The following is a 21035-nucleotide window of genomic DNA, read 5'->3' as shown; positions in this document are numbered from 1 at the left end:
TCTGCACCTTTTCGTATAATAACCTCATACACTTCACCGCAGCCCAATTCAAACGAGGTCTGTTTGAATTGAATGACAAACCCGTCACCATATGTATTCAGTTCTCGTGGTGTGCCTTGTGTCCACTTTCTCGGCACAAAAGGTCGCTTGCGCCGTGTTATATAGTGTCCCCGCTAACTTTAGCCACACTTCAGAATAAAAAAAAATATGAAGAGAACACTGTGCAACATATGATTTCAAGACTTACCGTGTTGTCACCAGACCTCTGAAGATCGAATACAATCAATCTTACAATTCTATATTGTACGGTGTTCTCCAATATTTTTATTCGTTAAACAGCTTGACTAACGTTAGCTGGGACACACGGTATACACTGGGATGCTCGGAAAGCGGACTTGCAGTTGTAATCTTTTGCAGCAGCTTCGGGTGACAGTTACTTGCTTTTTGCGTCGTACGCAGGAGAGGTTCGACAGTATTGCTATGAAGCTTAGAACGACAGAAAGCTGAGCTAGTTGGCAAGGATTCATTATGCAAAAAAGAAGTGAGGTGTGTAGACAGGACACAAGAGTAGAGAAGTGAACACACGAACGCCGACTATCAACTGAAGGGAGCACTGAGGTGCACCCGACTGACACGTAGTGTTACCATTCCTGAGCTTGCGCAGATGAGTTTTGTGTCTTCTTTCTTTTTTCGCCTCAGTGCTCCCTTCAGTTGATAGTCGGCGTTCGTGTTGTCCACTTCTCTACTCTTGTGTCCTGTCTGCACGTCTCACTTCTTTTTTGCATAATGAATTGCTATGAAGAAATACCATAGTTTAACTAGAGCTATTACCTTGCCAGGTCGTTTTCAGCAGCATAACTAATTTCTTCCGAAAAGTAAGGTTTCTTGTTGCTTTGTTGCGGTTAAAAAATAAGACCTAAATCACGGTGACAAGCTGAAGAAAAAAAAATGGAAGTTCTTTTTCCTCCTGTTGCACTACTTTAATCTGGATGTGTCACTTTATTCTTCTTTGTGAATTTCTATAGTACTATTACCTGCACATGATACTTCTTAGCGTTTCCATACCACTACACCATCTCTTTCTCGCTCTTCGAGATCAATCTATTTCCTCCTCTATCTCTTTATCTTTCTTCGTGTAGTGTAGCCGAACAGAAACGTTTTTCGTTACCTCAGTACATTCCTCGTTTCACATTCTCTCCCTCTACCACTAAACCAACTGTTCTTTCTGTTTTCTTCTTTATATTTTCACGCGTGTAGTATAACAGTAACCGCTTTTGTACAAAGCTTTAGTTGTCGCTTAAAGGAACATTTCTGCGAACGTCGTTTCAAGTATCCTCTGCAGTCAGACCCCGAGATACTCAACATGGCTGACACGGGTAAAGGCAGAACTGTAACGGCTTTTGCACATCATTACTGAACGCTTTTACGCGGGTAAACATTACAGCAACGCGCATGTATAGGCATAACTTCGGCTGATAGTTTGGCGCATCTCATTGTCTTGCCCGCGCGCCATACGTCGGTCCCACAAAACAGCGATGCTAATGGCTCTCGAAGCACTCGCCGAGCAACAAAGAAAGCAGTAATAAATACTTTCGCCGTGCTAGCTGCCTCCCTGCTTTATAGGGCGCCTTTGTTTCGGGAGTTAGGAAGGTTCGTTGCTATGGCAACCTGCTCGCACGCACCTTATTATGCAGTCTCTTGGATACTCAGGGAGGCGTTGGCTGACGTGAAGAACCGGTCTAGGTGGCGACATTTAACTTGCTCGGAGTTTTACAGGAGATGCGCGGAAAGTCTTTTCTCCGCTGATCGGACCCAGGAAAGTTCGGCGTCGAGAGCAACTATTTTTGCGTCTTGTAGAAAAGCAGACCTCTTGTGGCCGCTTTTTGTCAGCGGCAGCTATTGGCACAAGCTTAAGAGTGAGATGTAGCTAGTTTTTTATTGCGATTGATGAGAAATGCGCTAGTGTGCTACAAAAAAAGGCGCTTGCTTTCGTAGTACTGTGTATTATTCAAGCATAAGCTCTTCCTTGGCGAGCTCCCCAGCCCTGTCACGCGAAGTGTAATGCCTTGTATCTGCAGAAAAATGTAATTTACAAAGTTAAGGCATTTAATCATTATGATAGTGTAAATTTAGATGATTGGTAGCTTTTAAGAGATAAGAAACAATTTAAAGCAAAAAAAGAAAAGAATACCTATAGAGATACATAGGGCTCCTTAGAAAATGCATGGGGAAGCTTACAGTAGAGATGGGCCAGCTGAAATTTGGGGGTGGGCCAACTTGAAAGTTGGTGTTGGGTGAACTTTAAATTTGGAGTTGGGCCAACCTGAAATTTGGGAGTGGACCAACTTAAAGTTTGTGGATGGGCCAACTAGAAACTTGTGGTGGGGTCAACCTGAAATGTGGGGTGGGAGTACTTGGCTGGTGGGAAACATAAAATTTGGGGATGCGCCAACTTGAAATCTGGGGTGGGGCTAAAGAGAAATTTGAATGTGGGCCAACTGAAATTTGGGAGTGAGCCAACTCCGAATTTTAGGGGGGGGAGGTCAACTTAAATTTGGGGGTGGGGTCACCTTAAATTTGGGGGGTGGACCAGCTCGAAATCTAGGGGTCAAATTAAGCTTGTGGGTGGGCCAACTTGAATTTGGTGATTGGCCAACCCAAATTTACGGGTGGGCAACTTGAAATTTAGGTGTGGGCCTTGTTACTATCGGCCTGCAGGGGTGCTGACCTGCAAAATTTTCCCAGCCCGCTGCTGCTGCGGGGGTGTCGATCTTCGGAGAAGCGACCTTGGAACCCTCTTCGGTCCGCTGCGACGAATCCCTTTGTAAAGGCAACAATGCGGCTCTTCGTACAACCCAGCGGTGCCGGCAAGGCTAGCCGCTCGGCGGACCAAGTATTGTTAGTTGATTCGCTGTCGCGTTCACGTCTACTTGGAGCAAGAGAGCTCCTGGAAAAGGGTGTTTTGCGGTGCTTTCACGCGGGCCCCTGCAATCGTCACAGTCAATGGACAGACGCGGTGGCTAGCTGCGGGGTCAGCTCTGAAATCAAGAGGCGCCTGCTTGGGTCAAGCGTATCAACCCCTGTCTACGACGACCCACTCCCCTCGGTATGTTCCGGGAAACCAAAGTGCGGAAGTGAGTGGGTGAATCCTCCCCCTCAAACGCGGGCCGACTACGATGAATTTGGGACGCTCCCATTGGACGAAGGTTGAACGGGAGTTTTCCCTCACCTAGGGATCTAGGGAGGACAGAGGGTTTTTAAGCAGCCGTTTCCGGCTCTTCAGAGTGCTTTCTTTTTCAGTCATGCTAGACTGATGAAATGTAACGTTCTCCACCCTTCATGTAGACATTGTAAATAACTCCCGTATTCCTCGTTCTCGATGAGAACAAGTCCCTCCCTTCAACAACTTGCTTAGCGTGGATGAGTCGGACGACGGCATGGGCCAGCTACCACGGAATTCATGCCCGACCCCAACTCTTACAGCCTACTTGATATTTTTTAGATGGGATGACGCGACGTCGCTAAAACCGCGATAGCTACCCATCTGATATGACGTGTACACACTGAATGTGCATCGTTGGACCGAACAACAGAAAAAGTTTTATTTCTCATTCGACACCTTTTCGCCATTATCCCTCGGCTATTGGTCAAACCTTTTCCGGCTGCACCCACTTCACCTGCCTGTCACGCGGCGTCATATGTACACGTTAAAGATGCATTCATATGCCGAACAACAGTGAATTTTTTTCTGAATAGCCGCGGACTGTCCCGTTCTGAAAGGAATAAAAGATGGCTGCCGCCGATCGCTCAGGCACTGGCTACTCGCACCTGCCGCATAGCATGGGTTTCTTTGTGCATAATAAAACTTTCTGCGTGGCGATGTAACGTTTGCGAGCACTTTCGGCGCGTTTACGATCTCGCTCTGGCAACTCTTCCTTGCTGAGGATCTGCTTTAGCGGCATTCTTAACCTTCCGTTGCACGCCGCCGCTATTTTCAGCCACCCACCGCAAGCTAAGTGAAAGCTAACCAATCACAGGCGCTGGCACCACCCTCTTCAGCCGTTTATCTATTTTCAGTGCGCTGGCTCGGTCCCATTGCAACTTTTTCCACTTGAGCGTGCTCCTCGCCTCCTGGCTCCCAATTACAAACGAAAAACCGTTCAATGTAGGCAATGCTATTGGTTTAGAAAGCAAAGGAAAGTGACCTCCTATAAACTAATGAAGCGTTTGATTGGGCTGTTGAGACAACGCTGCGGGTCACCGCCCGATGCTTGTGTCGGTGGTTACGCAAATTTTACATCAGGAGACTGGAAAGAAAACATATTGGAATTGTTTTACGTTATAGGGCCCATGTGTGGACAAGTGGGACCAGAAACGCGCGCATAACACAGGCTTGCGAGAATGTGTGTGCGTGATTGTGATGATGATAGTGATCTAAGGAAAGGAAAGAGAGGTGCGAGGAAGACATGGCATCGCGGCGATGCACTCTCTCCTCACGCGACGCCTCCCGCGCTACTGCGCCAGCTGGGGTTCCCTTTCGACCGCTCTGTTCCGCCGATGCGCTCTCGTACCCGACGTTCAGGCTCAATTGGTTCAATTGCATTGAAGGGGTCGGATGCGGCGATAAAAGTCTGACAATGGTTTACTAAAGCCTAAGCATAATTTGCCACCGGAAAGGCCATGGATAGACGTCCATAAGCTAGGAAAGGCAAGTAAGCAAAACTAAGCAAAAACGAAGTCACAGCCGAGTCTAATGTTGAAATCCAATGGCGGAGTTGGAGCAAGTTTTTCTGCTCGTTTCGGAGCACGTTTGTTCCAATAGCAGAGTGAGGGCGGGAGTAAGGTGTTCCAATGAGAGAGTCGGAGGGGATTCAGAGCGGGAGTCAGTCCGTGGAGCAGAAAAAGATGCTCCGCCGAAATCGGTGGAGTGGACCGGAACTCTGCGTGACGTATTTCCTTTACCACATTTGTCTGCTGGGAGGCGCCACCGGTCACGACTCGCGAGGAAGCAAAAGCTGCTGCATGCTTGGCGAGATATCCATTCCGCACTTTAAAAAAAAACAACAGGTGAACGGCGCTGAAGAGACAAGTGACCGGTGCGGCGGTGCTGGGAGCAAACAGCGGAAGGAAATGACAACACGCAAGGTATCCTGGGTAACTCGGTGATAGAACTTCCGCTTCCGCCTTGCTCCGGCGGCGCAGGTTGTGTTCCACTCGCGGATCTGGAGGCGTTGCTCTGCGCCAGAGTCGAGTGCTCGCTCGCGGAGTCCGTCGGCTGCTCCGACTCCGCCATTGGAATTCAACATTAGAATGCTGACGCTTTAGTAGACAATCATCAGAATTTATGTAGCTTCTTGTTCTAGTTTGGCATATCCGATTCCCGCAGTAGTCGTTTTTGATGAAGAGATACTACGTAACACGTCTAGGAAACGATTATGTTAGTTTATCTCACCGCCCATTTCAAGCAGAAATACTTGCCGCTGTTACTCAGTGGCTACAGCGTGCCCCTACTGAGCACGAGGTAGCAGTTATGATTTACAGTCTCAAGCGTTCGTACTCCGGTAGCGATGCAATGCACAAAGGCTGTTGCAGAAAGAGAAAGGAGATGAAAGGCAGAGATAAATGAGGTGCGAACGGCGGGGAGGCTCTACCATAAGATCAACATTTTATACCCTCCACAGGGGAAGGAGAGACAGCGAAGAATGTAAATGGGCTTACACATTCCAGGGACAGTGAGGTGCGCCGAATAAATAGGAAGAAATTGGATTAAGCTGATGACTAAGGGCGTTCATTTCTGGTCGAAGATACGGCGATATGTGATATGCTAATCTCCTCGGTTGTATACCATCGGGTGAGAACAGCTGCTGGGGCCCACCGTTTTTAATGGTTTGGGCCCCGTCTAATACTGACACTCCCGCGAACAAATGCCTCATTTTCCGACACGGGCTGCTGGCGTTGTAAAGCACCGAGCAACCAACTGCTTTTTTGAGAGTACTCGTGTTTCTGTAGACGTTCCCATTGTAGTATCTTCCTCTAATTTTACTGCACATTTACATCACCCTTCTTGAGCCTCGCTATTTTCTGTTTACTATTCTGACCACAATGAAAGATATCAAGACCACGAAATAAAGGCCCGTCTGTACTCATAAGCAGTGTGTTCAGTCCACAAAAGTAGAAAGGCGGGCTTCATACTTTCGAAATTTTGAAGCGCCGACATCTGAATCCGACATCACATATCCTCCAGTTTAACTTTTTGTTCAACATTGATCAGCAAGTCACGTCGCTTTGACAAAGACATTCTCTACTCAGCGAATGAGAAAAGACGGAATCCGATACCAGCCCCGACATCTGCTGATAAAACAAAAATAATCTCTCGCCATGTACTGTGGAAGCATAACATGTAGGAGACGCTTCAGTCCACGTCTGCAACGCCTGTAATAGCTTCAGCATTTTCCAAGAAGGTATGATTGCTGCTTTCTTTTATTGATGAAGCCCACTTCTGGCCCATTTTCTGCTCGCGCTTTGTTAGTAGACGCGCGCCACTGTATACCTCGTCTCGCTTTCGTTGCTGGTTCTCATGAGCGGGACTTCCGATGGAAAAGAAAAAAAACTATTCTCAAATATTTTTACGTATTTTATTGAGTTGTATATCAGCCTGGTCAACCTAATCGGGTACTCACGATCCTGGCGTCACAATTCAAGCATATGCTGCTGTACATAAATTTGGGAGGGGGATTAAAGGCGTCGAAAGGGTGGCTTGAAAGCCAGCCCTTTTCAAACATCGGACGAGCCACAGTGCTTTGTGAATTCTTTTGTGACGTGCTTTTGTGTGCTGAATTACCCGGAACTTCTAGGGCTCTCTATGAAGTCTACAAATAAAAAACAAGATGTGGTTACTTCGCCATCCTGATTGGTCTTCTCTGCATCTACGCACGTTAAAAGGGATGAGCATCGTAGGCCAACCCTAATTACCGGCCTGTAGTTTACGGACATGCTTAGATCATCTCCGCTTTTACACAAGGCGCAGCTTGTATGGGTAAGGCGGCCTTAAGATGCAACGGTATCGAGGATCGAAAATCGTCAAAAAGAAAAATAATAAATGTAAGTATTGCTACAAGAACGGAGTGCCTGTAGACAAAATGTATATTAAAAGATGAGAAAATTGCGCAAAAGTGTTGCTTCAATTCTGTACCGCTATGAAACAAGCTCATACTCTGCATTCACCTGCAAAATGGCTTGTACGTTTTCATTCAGCACTACGCAACTCCGCATTGCATCCCTTCCAGGGCCATTTTTCTTTCTCTTTTTTCTTTCTTTCTTTTACTTTTTACCGTATTTCACAGCATCAGCACCTTCAAGAAGTTTATGTGGCACCAGTGTTCCAAAAATACTGATGCTTCAATTCCGACCAGACTGATTACTTCCAGTTACAAGTCATAAAAGCTCCATATCACTCTCTCGTAACATATGCTTCGTCATATGAACTCGTTTTGTCTGCGGAAATTCCAAAATGCAGCACACTGATCTTCTTAGGCACCAAGAAAAAGAACTCGCAAACACTCTCGGCCTATTTTTGTCTGCTTGAAAAAAAAAATGTCTTTGATAAAGAACAATAAAGTCGGTTTGTGCGTATTCGGCGCTGCGCATGAGCTCTTTATTGCTCACAGCAGAAGAATTTCTTGTACACATAAATATTTCTCTTTGTACTCAAGCAGTGCTGTAAAAAAGGATTGATTGATTGATTGATTGATTGATTGATTGATTGATTGATTGATTGATTGATTGATTGATTGATTGATTGATTGATTGATTGATTGATTGATTGATCGATCGATCGATCGATCGATCGATCGATCGATTGACTGACTGACTCATTGACTGATTTATTTATTTATTTATTTATTTATTTATTTATTTATTTATTTATTTATTTATTTATTTTGATGGCGCAACGGTCAGCTATGGCCAAAGAGCGCCTTACACGCGGGGATGGTTTTTCAATGAATCGTTTATCCCCTTCAGTCATGGCGTACACGTCTCTGGACGTGACTTATTGTTGCTATTACTGTGCAGTGGTTGCAAGGAATAGACAACGAACAGTAAACTTTCAGTAAATTTAACATTGTGCTTTCCTAAAGTGCACACATTTCACTTCTGAGTGAAATTTATCACTTCAGGCAACCGTTTTGGTGAAGCCACAACGATCTTTGACGGGACGTTAGGAATGATACGTTTCGGTAGTTATTGCGAAATATATTTTCCTCTTTTTATAATGCTGGCACCCAATAATTAGCCTGTGCATGTAATTCGAGTGGGTGATTCAATATTTTTAATGAAGAAACGCAGCAGGCCTGACTGTACAATATATGAATATTTAATTACTATGTAATTATGATGGCTCTCTATGAAATGCACAGAGTCATTCTCATCCAACCTTGACTTGATTTCTGTGGAATCTCCAGCACCTTGGCATAAAATTATGCAAATCTCACGCATTTATCAACAGTTGATCGTAATTCGTGACTGAAGGGGTTATGAAGTGGAGAATTCTCCTATGAATGTGGCATGTAGCAGGCCTGTAAATAGGCCTAAAATCAGCCGCTTTAAATTGTGTAAGATATATAAGTATTAAAACAACGAACATGACCATAGATGTGAACTATGACCATAAATGTTTTGTTATGCAGGGATAATGTAATAAAATGTGTAGGTGAACGTAGCAATGCTGTCTCATCGGGGCCCTTGAATGTAAGGGCCTGTAGACACGTGCTGTATTAGGTGTACCTAACGTTGCAGCAGCCTCTCGTAAGAGTGCGTACTACATAACTCTTGGACTGATAATGTGCGGTGTAAGAGTGTCATTTAAAAATGGCCAGGCTTAGCTTGGTTAAGCCAAGAATGCGTTGCATATTGTGTTGGGGCCCAGCTTTTCCTCCGGCTGTCGTGACGTCACGTCACGTGGTTGCGCTAAAGGTCAATGGTGGCTGCCCGGCCGCGCCCAAGGGCTGAACTGAGTGATTGCAATATGCAACGCATAAAACTCTAGTGTAGGGGTATGAGCCACTATGGTGGCTCATACCCCCAATGGTGGCTGCCCGGCCGCGCCCAAGGGCTGAACTGAGTGATTGCAATATGCAACGCATAAAAATTTAGAACATATTTGGTGTCGAATAATGGGTTTGTGCCAAGAAACTGTGCTGGGTGTAATGGGATATACGCTGTCGATAAGCTAAAGAAAAGTGCTTTCCCACTCGATTTCTGTTTCCCGACCCTCCCCAAGGACGTGGATGACAGTCAGTCTTTCACCACATCTACTACATGTACGGGGTTCATCACCAGCAAGAAAGAAGTTGTGTGCACTGTATGTATGCCCGATTCTTAGTCGACAGAACAGGACATCAGTTTCTCGTGATGTTGTTATTGATGGGTAAGTACTTAACTGTGGCCTAATTAGATGAAGTTTATTCGAAGTATGGGCGCCGACAAGCGTTTCCAGTAGTCTCTCAATTTTTTTCGAATGAAATGTTTCAAATCTATGACGGGGACAGCAATGGAAGAGCTGAAATCTTTTGTTGCTGTTGATGTGGTGTTTTCACCGGCGAGCACATTACCCTCGATACCTCTGTGTCCATGGGCATCTAGCATGTAATGACACATTGACTGCATGCATAAACATCGCACAAGTGTACAATGATTAGTAAATACAGGATTTTTATACTTTTGTAACGATACTAAAGTCTTGGCAACGCTTAGAGAGTCGGTAAATATAATTGCTTTTTCTAGTTTTAATTTTTTGATGGGTATCACAGGCGATAATAGTGCATAGGTTTCAGCCGTAAAGATACTTGTTTACGGCCGAGTTTACGGCCGAGTATATGGACGAGTTTGTATAACTACTCATCTGTCTCTAATATTGCTAATTCCTGGTCTATCCTGATCGCATTCACAATATTTCCTGCTCTCTCGTGACAATATTGACTAAGCGAGAATACCGCGTCTGACAGATGGTCCTGAGATCTCTTTTCTTTTTCGTTGAGCGCTCTAGAAAAGCAGGCACAGAAAGCTTACCTCAGCTACATCGCGCAACATCATTCTTTTTCTTTCTGTCGGAGAATGTGTTTCCTGATCCACTCTTCGAGCCTCGACAAACGGGGGTTCTTTACTCTACCATCAGGCAGAAATTCGATGGATGAGACAACATTTTGGTTTCCCAGGAGTTCGCGCTACCAAACAAGCTGCATATCTACACTAGCTGACTAGATTCTGTATTCAACCGACATAGTAAATGCTCTCATCTCACCGATTTATTTGGAAAGAACACAGAAGTTTGTGCGACTGGTGAGGTCACTCAATAATGTATTTTTTTGGGTCATCAAGGCAGGAGTGGCAAATATACCTGAGCAACATAGGCATTTATTTGTTCCACACATCAGTCGGGACGTTTGAATACTGTGGCATTACATACGAGATCGAAGCTGGCAGACTCTCACGTCTCGTCGAGCAATATCTCAAAATGTACGCGCTAACCCCACTCTGACATATGGCACGCTGAAACGCGGAGAGAATAAAGTCCCGCGGTAGAGAAAGTGTTAAAAACAACATCATCCGAGCAAGAAGAATGCATCAACTGCCACAATACGATAACTACGTCATTACCAGACCCAGAGGGGGACCTAATATTGCCAGGGTTGGCCCAACGGTCATCGCCGACGCCTTTGCCCCATCGGCCGGTATCAGCCCTGCGGAAAAACACTCGGACACGCTTTGCCGTAACCCCAAACAGGATATCTTAGTGACGAGCACGCCCGGAAGAGCAAAGGCTAACCGCTACGTACGGGTAAAATAAATCTGCATCGGTGAGAAGATCTTCAAGGTTGGTGCCTACGAAGCGACCCCACGATCTACGTGTAAAGGCGTCGTTCGTGGAATCCCCGTGCAAGACCGACGGACATTGATGCAAAAATTGTGAACGTCAGAAATCCACTAGCTCTGGCCGCCATACGCATCGGAAGTACCACCACAGTTATCGTGCCTCCCCCCCCCCCCCCCCCCTTCGACGGACATCGCGTACCCAATTTCGTACGATATGGTTCGGTGCTGGTGCAATGCACGCCGTACCGCAGGCAGAATCTGCTACGCCTCCAGTCGGCTCGGCTTTCGCGTATACGTTTGCCCCTACCCTGGGGACGCTATCTGCCGAGGCTGCAGTGCCCTGAACGCCGAGAGGGAGCATCAGCGTACACCAAAGTGTAGGCTGGGTGGCGGAGCCCACCTCACTGCTGACAAAGCATGTAAAGAACGCTACCACATTCCCTATGTAGTGCGACGACCACGACGATGGCAGCGACCACGTTCGACGCGAGGCGACGACGATCATGCTACAACGTCTAAATCCAACGCGGGCGCCGACGACGATGAATTCACACAACTGCCGAGAGATGGCCGATTCGGTGGCAGACGATCCCGGTCCAGGGGCCTTTCCGGGAGCCGCTACAAGTGCGCATCAAGATCCCGGAGCTGTCCTCGGCTCCGTTCCTGCAGCGCGCCACGTGCCTCCCTCCCCCTCCACCCCCCCCCCCCCCGGGATTTGCATCGCGGGGCGGTCCCACGTCCCGTTCGGGCTTCCGCCCCGAGTCCCGCTCCGGCTCTCAACGACCACTGAGCCCACTGGCACCACTACCTGAAGGCAACGCCATTAATAATACGTGACGCACCCTCATTTGGGCGGACACCGTCCGGGGAAGAGGAAGCGCTATATCACAGGTAGGGTCGGGTTCACTCCCAGAGCACGACACACACACTACACCCGAGAGAGCGTTCCTAAAACGCGAAAACGCCATGATGAAAGAAACGATACAAAAGCTCACGGCCGCCATCGGTGAACTGAAAAATGACAGGAGCGCGCGCGCCACTACACCCGTGGCCGCCAGTGCTGCCAATACGGTTTCCCCGTCGACGCCACAACCTGTAGGCGCCGGTAACGACGATGACGAGAGCGCACCTAAGAAACGCGTGGCCGTCCGCGACTAGCCTGATCGAAAACCTAAATTAGACGACATTAAGAGGACGCTCTCAGCGATTAAGGAGAGCCTCCGCTTCCTCGGCGAGAACATCGCCCTCGTGCAGTCAAATATCGTGGCCCACGGTAATCCGCTGGGCCAAGTAGAACACTATCTTGAACATGTCGTTGCTCCTGCCATCGGCAAGGGTAAGCCAATCTCGAAACGCACACACACGCTCTTCCGGTAGCCGTGTGCCCGGGCCGACCCCCACATAATTCAACATAGCCAGGCCGAATGACACGTTTCGCATCTGGCAGTGGAAATACAGGAGCTTCACCTGGAAGAAAGCCTCCGTGCAGCAATACCTCCGTAGCCTCGAAACCCAACCCCACGTCATCCTGTTACAAGAAATCGTAATAACCACTGCCACATTCTCCGGATATCTGTGGTTGCCCGGACCCTCAGGACGATGCACTACCGCCACGCTGGTCTCTAACAAGGAGGAGAAAAGAGAAAAGTAGAAGGCAGGGAAGTTAACCAGAATAACGTCCGGTTGGCTACCCTACACCGGGGGAATGGGAAAGGGGAAAGCAAAGATGACAGGGAGAGAAGGAGGGAAGGAAGGAAATTGCGGCAAGTTCGCTGACGCGTGTGGTTTTACAGAAATTGCATTAATAGTCACAGATGGTCGCACAAACCCGTCGTCCTTAAGAAACACAAAAGCGCCTTCACCGCTTTATGGGCTGACGGGCGATGCCGGCGGTGTTCCAGCAGCACCTGCACAGAAAGCGGCCGATTGTCCAGTTTTTGGAAAGCTTTGGCAAGTTCTTGTCTCTCAAGGGCATATCTTGGACAGTGGCACAGCAGGTGGTCGATGTTTTCTTCGGTGCCACAGACCCCGCATGCTGCACTGTCAGTCACTCCAATTAATGTAGAGTATGCCTTTGTGAAGGCAACTCCTAACCAGAGGCGACACAGAAGCGTAGCTTCACGTCGAGGAAGTGCGAGTGGAGGTCGGAGTTGCAGGGAGGGGTTTAATCGATGCAGTCGTGTAAGTCGTAAGTTTGGCGAGTTCCACTCGGTCACTGTGAGACTGCGTGCCAGGTGTCGAAGCTGCCTTGCAGTGTCAGTCCTCGAAAGCGGAATTGGAACGCTGTGCTCTTCTTAATGTGCTGTGCGAGCAGCGTTATCGGCGGAATCATTGCCACTGATTCCACAGTGGCTAGGTACCCATTGAAAAACGACCTCGTGGCCTTTTTGTTGGACATCATGGTATGGTTTCATGACTTCGTATGTCAATTGTTCATGACATCCGTGTCGGAGAACTGACTGCGTGCACTCTAATGCCGGTTTTGAATCACAGAACACAGCCCATTTTCGAGGTCTTTCAGAATCAATGAATTCCAGTGCTCGACGCAGGGCCGGTAGTTCTGCCGCTGTTGAGGTCATGACATGCGATGTCTTGAACCGCAGTGTCATTCCTCGCGTTGGTATAACCACGGTACCACCAGAACTGCACGACATAGTCGATCCACCGGTATAGATGTGCACGTGGTTGCTGTACTTTTCATGCAGAACAAGTAAGCTCAGCTTTTTTAGAGCAGGGGCCGGTAGATCTGTCTTCTTCTGTAGTCCTGGAATCATTATATGTACTTGTGGATGGCTCAAACACCACGGAGGAAACGCTGGCTTGGCCGCAGGTGCGCACCCTGAAGTAAACGACGCACGATGTGCACTGACAATACTGCTAAATGTCGAGCAGGGCCTTGCAGCAGTGAGGCTCGCCAAGTGGTGGGAAGGGGTCCTAGCATAAAGCCTGAGATGCATACGCATTGTCTCAACGGTAATGTGCGTCGTGATTGGGTAATCCTGCGCAAGGGCAGTGGTTTCAGCCGTTGATGCACTGCATGGTAAGCCAAGACATCTCTTAAGGGCTTGGGCTTGAATACCCTGAATCGTACGCAGGTTAGTCTTGCAGGAGTTGGATATTGTAGGCAGACTGTATCACAGGAATCCAACGAACAACGCCATGTAAAGCTGTAACATAGCCTGTATAGATACTCCCTAACTTTTTTCCTGCAAGGGACCTGAACAGGTGACAGATAGCAGTCAGCCGCTTTTTTCACGTAATTGATGTGTGGAGTCCAAGACAGGTCCCTAACAAGATCTCCTGCCTAGCGCACGACCTTGACAGGCCCGAAATCGAAGAGGTCATGGTAGAGATCCTCCCTGGCAACGTGTCTTGACGAAGTATGTACATCCTCAACGTGTACAGTAGCCCCCGCAACTACGCATAATGGTTCAAACTACTGTTCCAGAAAGCCATCCGCCTCGATCGCTCCAGCCCACTAGTGATCGCAGGAGGAAGGCTGAAGGCCCATTTCCCTACGTTTAGAATGAGGGCGTTGAGTTTATTGCGCTCAGCACGTAGTCAATTGTGCATGGCAGCGACGTATGTGAAGTGGCAGACAGCAAACACATGTAGAACACATAGCAGCTTGTCTTCTTTGACGGCTTAGTGACAGTTAGCCACTCTGCGTACGGGTGGTATTGCGTTCTCAGTCTTGGTTGTACCCGTAGCCCCTGCGCATCGTATCTGGGGCTAGGCGTACGACACCACCGAGGGCAACGAGCTCTGGTAGAACGCGAACGACATGGACCTTACCCTCATTACATACAAGGTTTTTTCCACCCGCACCGTGGCACGACCAGGCAAAGAGACACCACCCCGGATCTGTGCTTCGTCAAGAACATCGCTGATGCCAGCTGGTTTAGCCTTGCGGCAAATCTCGGTAGCGACCACTTCCTACTGGCCCAACTTGCTGCAGTTCCCAACCGTCTGCAGGAAGACCAAGTCGTACAGTGCAGGTCGATTGGGGCTTCTTCCGTAAGACTGGCGCTGAACAACTCCCACCCGACGACGCCCCGAATCTGGAGGCGTGCACGGCTCAGCTCAAAGCCGACGTCGCCAAGGCTACCAAAACCATCAGTACGGACCTGCCCACCGAGAAGATGGACAGTCGCCTCGCCCACCTTCTCGAGGCCAAACAGTCCCTCCTGGCCCGCTGGAAAGGTGAGCGCCTCAATCGCAGGCTCCGCAAACGCATATCCGAGTTAAACAAGAGCATAGTGGATCACTGCCACATACTTTCCAAACAGCAGTAGGACGAGGTCTTCCCCGCCGAAGTGGTACGCCCCGAACTCAATGACCGCTGCACCGGTGGTCCCGATGGCATCACCAACAAGCTCCTGCACAACCTGAATGACCTCTCCGTCATTTACTTCACCAACACAATCAATGAAGTATGGAAGAAAGGCGAACTACCCGACGCCTGCAAACTCGCCCACGCGATCTTCATTCCCAAACTGGACAAGGCGCCTAGCCTAGATCACCTCCACCCCATATCGCTGACGTCGTGCGTGGGTGATGAGGCCGAACACGTCGTCCTCAACAGGATCGATCGGTACTTCAAGGACCACAAATGCCTCCCACATCACATGATCGGCTTGCAACCCGGGTTATCTGCACAACACGTCATGTTACTCCTGAAGCATCAGATTCTTGACGGAGGAAACACTCGGGACACCCATACCATACTCGGCCTCGATTTGTAAGAGGCATCGCGCACTCGTTCATCCTGAAGGCGATCAGAGACGTCGAGCTCGGGCGTCGCTTCTGTGACTTTGTCCGCTCCGTCCTCAGCCGGCGCAAGGCCGTCCTACGCGCAGGAGACCTTGTGTCGGAAGCAGTCGAGCTCGGACAGCGAGGCACCCTCCAGGGATCAGTCCCCTCACCGACACTTTTCAATCTCGTGATGATCGGGCTCTCCGAACGACCCTCTCGAAGTTCTACGGGCCAAACTACACCATTTACGCAGACGACATAACCATCTGGTGCTCCGCAGGGTCGGATGGCTTCATAAAATCTGTCCCACAGGAGGTCGTCGAAAGCTCCGACCCTACCTCAAACACACTGGTCTCAAGTGCTCCCCCACCAAGTCGGAACTTATGTTGTAGTCGCCCGACGGCCGGGGCGCCAGGCTCAGAGGTTGGAAACCCCCGGCGGAACGAAGCATCAATCTCTTCAACAGGGACAGCCGTACCGGCCCCAAGGTAGACGCAATCAGGGTCCTGAGCATGATCATCGAGTTCCGCGGAACCAACAACCAAACGGCGCAGAAGCTCACGACCAAGACGGAGAACGCCATACGACTCGTACGCAGAGTGGCTAACTGTCACCACGGCCTCAAAGAAGACAGCCTGCTACGTGTTGTACATGCGTTTGCTCTATGCCACTTCACATACGTCGCTGCTATGCACAATTGACTACGTGCTGAGCGCAATAAACTCAACGCCCTCATTCGAAAGGTAGGGAAATGAGCCTTCCGCCTTCCGATCACAACTTCCACGCAGAAACTCCTCGAGCTCGGCGTGCACAACACGCTAGACGAGATCGGTGAGGCTCAGGAGCAAACGCAGGTGATCCGACTCACGACCACCAAGGCAGGCTGCCACATTCTGCGCAAGCTCGGCTTCTTCTCCTCGACGACACGGGATCCACCAAAGTTGACGCCGCTTCCCCACGAGATCCGATACTTCATCACGATCGCTCCTATTGCACACAAAGTACATCGTGACCCCAACAGAGGCAAGAGCCTTGCCCGGGAGACCGCCCTTCTCCAGCGCACAGACATGAACGCGGATGACGTCACGTTCGTGGACGCCGCCGCCTACCGCAAAAACCAAGCCTTCGCCGCAGTCGCGGTCTGATCCACGCAGCGGACCCTCAACTCCGCCACGATCCTCACCCGAGACCCCGAAAAGGCGGAGCAAGGAGCCATAGGCCTAGCCGTGCTCGACGGCAAATGGGAAGTAATCTACAGCGACTCCAGACCGGCAATAAAGCCCGTCTCGCTCGGGCGCTCCGACCAATCTGAACGAGATCGTCCATGACTCAGCGTGCGCGCCTACGGACCGCGCCGTCCCCGGACAACCCCATCTCGTCGAGCTAAACCGGGACGTGCTCATTACGTACCGCGAAATTACAAAACACTTCTGCCTGGGGCACCGCATCTTTTGGCCACCACACCCCAAACTGAACAGGCCGCAGGCGCTAACCCTACGCTTACTACAGACACACATGAACCCATACCCCACCAAATTACACGTTTTCTATCGCGACGCGTAGCCCAGCAACACGTGCCCCTCGTACGGCGACACTGCAACACTCGCACACATGATCTGGCAGTGTAGAAACGCTATTCCCGACTCTACCTCGGACAAGTGAGAGAAGTCCCTCAGAAGCTGACTACTCACCGACCAGCAATGGGCCGTCCAGTAGGCCCGCGAAGCGGCCGCCAGGTACTCCCTGTCGATCCCTACGTGGGAGACGTCCGCTAAGCGCTAAGCGCGACCTGCAGGACAATAATAAAGTTTTACAGTCCAGTACTCTGGAATTGGTATATTGACATTTACCTATTCCTTTTTTACTTTTGCTATGACTCGGCTTATGAATTTTATTGAATTTGATGTTCTTTAGCTTTTCTTCAAGTATACTTAAATTTAATCGCTTTTAGTTATATTTTCATGTATTCGTATTGGCATGTCCATTAAGTACCAAAGCTTGTGATTGATGGATTAATTAATGGATTGATTGATTGATTGATTGATTGATTGATTGATTGATTGATTGATTGATTGATTGATCACTGTACAACCTCAGTATAAAGTATGATACCTTGCATGCGCAGCTCAGCTGATATCTTCAACTTTCGTTAAACTCACTTCACCTGTGCTTCTACCGGCTGACACTGTGCCCCCACTATTCTGATGCTGCGCAGGTGCTGTGGATACGCAGACGGGACTACAACGTGCTTACCGTGGGCCTAGACACATACACGGCTGACGACCGCTTTCAGGCGGTTCATCTGGAGCGTTCTTCCGACTGGGCGCTGCAAGTTCGCTACGTGCAGCTTTCGGACCAGGGTCTTTACGAATGCCAAGTCTCCTCAGATCCAAAGATCAGCTATTTCGTCAACCTCACTGTACTGGGTAAGTACTCGGAAACGCTCGTGTAACATTCATATGGAGGTACATCATAGTGACAGCCAACTCACTTTGATATGCCGGAAAGAGACCAAATTATTATCTGAAGTTTTATGTCCACGATGACTGACTTTGTCACGACGCAGTTAGCCTTCTGTTTCGGGTTTGAACTGGCTCCGCACGTACACAAGCTTGGTTATTTAAGACGGGACGCTTTAATTTATTCGTGAGTTACATGGTAAGTTAAGAGCGTCGAAGAACCCTTTCTCTGGATATGTCTGCCTTTCGAGGAGAAAATAGGCTGCTTTGGAGCCTGTAAGAGAGGTCCTCCCCGTTTTGGCTTAGAAGACGTAGTATTCCCTAAATGGCCCAGAATTACCAGGAAAGTAATTGTACGCCTTCTGATTCTTCTTCTCCGACGCAATTATTTGGTTAATATTTGGTGAATATCGGCGTTACGTCAGAGCTGCTGAGGTGGAACAGCAGCGGGCAAAAGAAGCCATGTTATCCCTGTCTGTCTCAACCACTATCACCTTTTACCACGATCACCAGCAGACACTGCAGCAAACTAGGACTCTACGGTATACTGACAGACGCCTACCTCGCGCATCGACTGATTAGTTTATTACTCTAGGCGGTTCACATTCTACAACGACCAGCATCTACATCTCTCTCTTAGAACCACTTTAATGTATACAGGTAGCTGAGCAAATTTACAAGGAAGAAACCTTTTTGATTAGACGCGCTAGTCACAGGTGTGAAAAGGAATTTGAGTGTTACTGCAGTTCTTTCATTCGACTGGTCAAAGGGGAAGATTGCGGTCGTACACTGCCTTCCCGAACTTCCTTTTTTAATGCTAATCATGAATGGCGTTAGCATGTGCGTCATGCGCAGCTATTTGTGAGCATGGCGTCCTCTGAAGCAACGCTTTTCGTAACCATTCATCACTTACTACTAACTCGAAGATATACCTCGTTTCTTTTTTCTCATTCCCCTTCCCCACCGCAGGATATCTACCCAGATAAGTGCCGGTTAACCTCCCTGCCTCCCATTTATCCTTTTCTTTCTCACGCTCGCTAGTTCCTTCATTTATTTCCGATCTTTAATCTTCACAAACCTATCTATTTCTACCCTTATGAGTGTAATTCCTACCAGCAGCTATTGTTGTATGGGCTTTTGACAGTGTCTTGTATTCTCGTTGTCTTTGTTGTTATTTTTGTTATGCTCCCTACTTATTAAATCCAAATATCCGGTTTTATCTACGGCGCGATTTCTCCCTTTTCACATTTACTAAAGGAAGATATGAAGAAACACAAACAAAAAAGCTTTTATCTTGTCATCACGTTTCTTGTAGTAAAATGAAGACACTTCATTTGGTCGCCTAAGATTAAAAAGAAAGAAGTAAAAAAGAAAGGTGGCCTCAATTTCTCTCGTCTCTTCTGGGTTGCCTCGCCTAATCTTCCAAGGCCTAACGACTGCCTTGACCTCTTCTGCCGCTCTTGTTATATCTTTTAAGGCTATTTCGCAATAGCGACACATGTGGGTTCTCGGCCTGCTAGGCTCCGCCAGGGAGCAGCCGGGCGCTAGTCACAGCCCAATTGACGCTGCCTCCATTAAACGGGATCCCTATCCCGCGAGCAGCCCGGGGCTCTTCCTCAGGCCTTGCGCGACGAACTGGAGATACGGATAAACACGGAACACGGGTGAAGAGAAAAAAAAAAGAAAAAGAAGAACGCAGGAGCACCGAGGGCCAAGACACGAGGAAAACGCAGCTGGCGAGTGGTTCTCGGGGCAACACACCAAACCCGCACGCTATCGAGACACAATGAAAACAAAGGCCCCAGCCCGGTTCATTAGCAATATTGCTCCCCACTCCCTTCTTTCTCTCTAGCACCCGGATAACCCGTTCCTTTTGTCCCGCGGCAATGCCTGCTTGTCGACGGACTTAGTTGGTGGCCGGAGGCCCGTGCCCAATGCCCTGTCGCTTGCTTTCTTTATTAGTTTTTTGTACCCTGGCCCTTGATAATTTCACCCAACCTTTGTCATTTCTCTAGTCGTCGGGAGCCCCACGATGACCGCTGACATTAACGGAATCATAAGAACACCCACAGTCCCCCCCCCCCCCCCCCCCCCAACCCACCCTTCGCTCGGCAATCGGGAGACCCATGCATCTGTTAATAGGCTTCCGACCTTCGCTTCGCTCGAATGGACGTCGTTCCTTCACCCGGAAGCCAGCCTCGAGAGCGCATGCCGCAGTCATTACGATGCATCGGAACGCTGTCACCGAAACGATAGCTGCACGCATGTACCTTTAAAGAAATGCTGCGAGGCAAGCTTGCCAGTTGCACAGCAGGAGGACGACGAAGGGGACTTATTCTCATTGTGTAGGTTGTTGGGTTGTATCCAGGGATGAAGCTCGTAGCGCAATAAATTATATGCCAGGCACGTTCGCACCGTGTTACGGCCGTGTTAAGCTTCGATCGCAACGTGTATTACGGGAGACCGGTCTCTATTGCGGGAGATAATGCGCTTGGCTAGGAAGTCGTCAAGCTCTGCGGGAATAATATTTCACTTCTAATGTGCACATAAGAGAGTTGTTTAGCCCTGGGTGTTGTTGCGGCAGCATGTTCTTACCTGCTTCCGTTCCTGTATTGGCACAGGCTAATCAGCTTATTGAGAAGATTGAAACAGTGGCTTATTTTGCAGGTCCACCCTGTGATCTGGTACAAGTATAGCCCTCATGTCAAATGAGCAGGCAATAGAGGGCTGAAAGAGTTGGATCTGCAGTCAAAAGAAAACAATTCCTGATAAAAACAGGGCTGACGCTGTTTTAAAGGCCTCTGCGCCAGGCAATATTCCGAGTTATTGCAATGGGCTTGTAACGTAGATAGGGGCGAGGCAGAGACGAGCGGTACCGACATTCGTCGGAAACCTTTTTTATCCTCACACTCTTCCCTCGCACGCTTATATATCGTCTTTTTCATGCGC

The 21035-nt window shown here is 48.8% G+C and overlaps 1 protein-coding gene across 1 annotated transcript in view; it reads left to right on the top strand.

The window, feature by feature from the left end:
• Window positions 1-21035, top strand: part of LOC126542480 (zwei Ig domain protein zig-8-like) — a 268423-nt gene that overhangs the window by 228589 nt on the left and 18799 nt on the right. Inside the window, exon 3 of the mRNA XM_050189566.3 lies at window positions 17843-18053. Within this exon, the coding sequence (XP_050045523.1) occupies window positions 17843-18053 (211 nt within the window). The remainder of the gene's footprint in view (window positions 1-17842; window positions 18054-21035) is intronic.

Source organism: Dermacentor andersoni, chromosome 2, assembly GCF_023375885.2.
Source record: "Dermacentor andersoni chromosome 2, qqDerAnde1_hic_scaffold, whole genome shotgun sequence".
Lineage (NCBI taxonomy): Eukaryota > Metazoa > Arthropoda > Arachnida > Ixodida > Ixodidae > Dermacentor > Dermacentor andersoni.
This window is presented reverse-complemented; position numbering and strand designations above follow the sequence as displayed.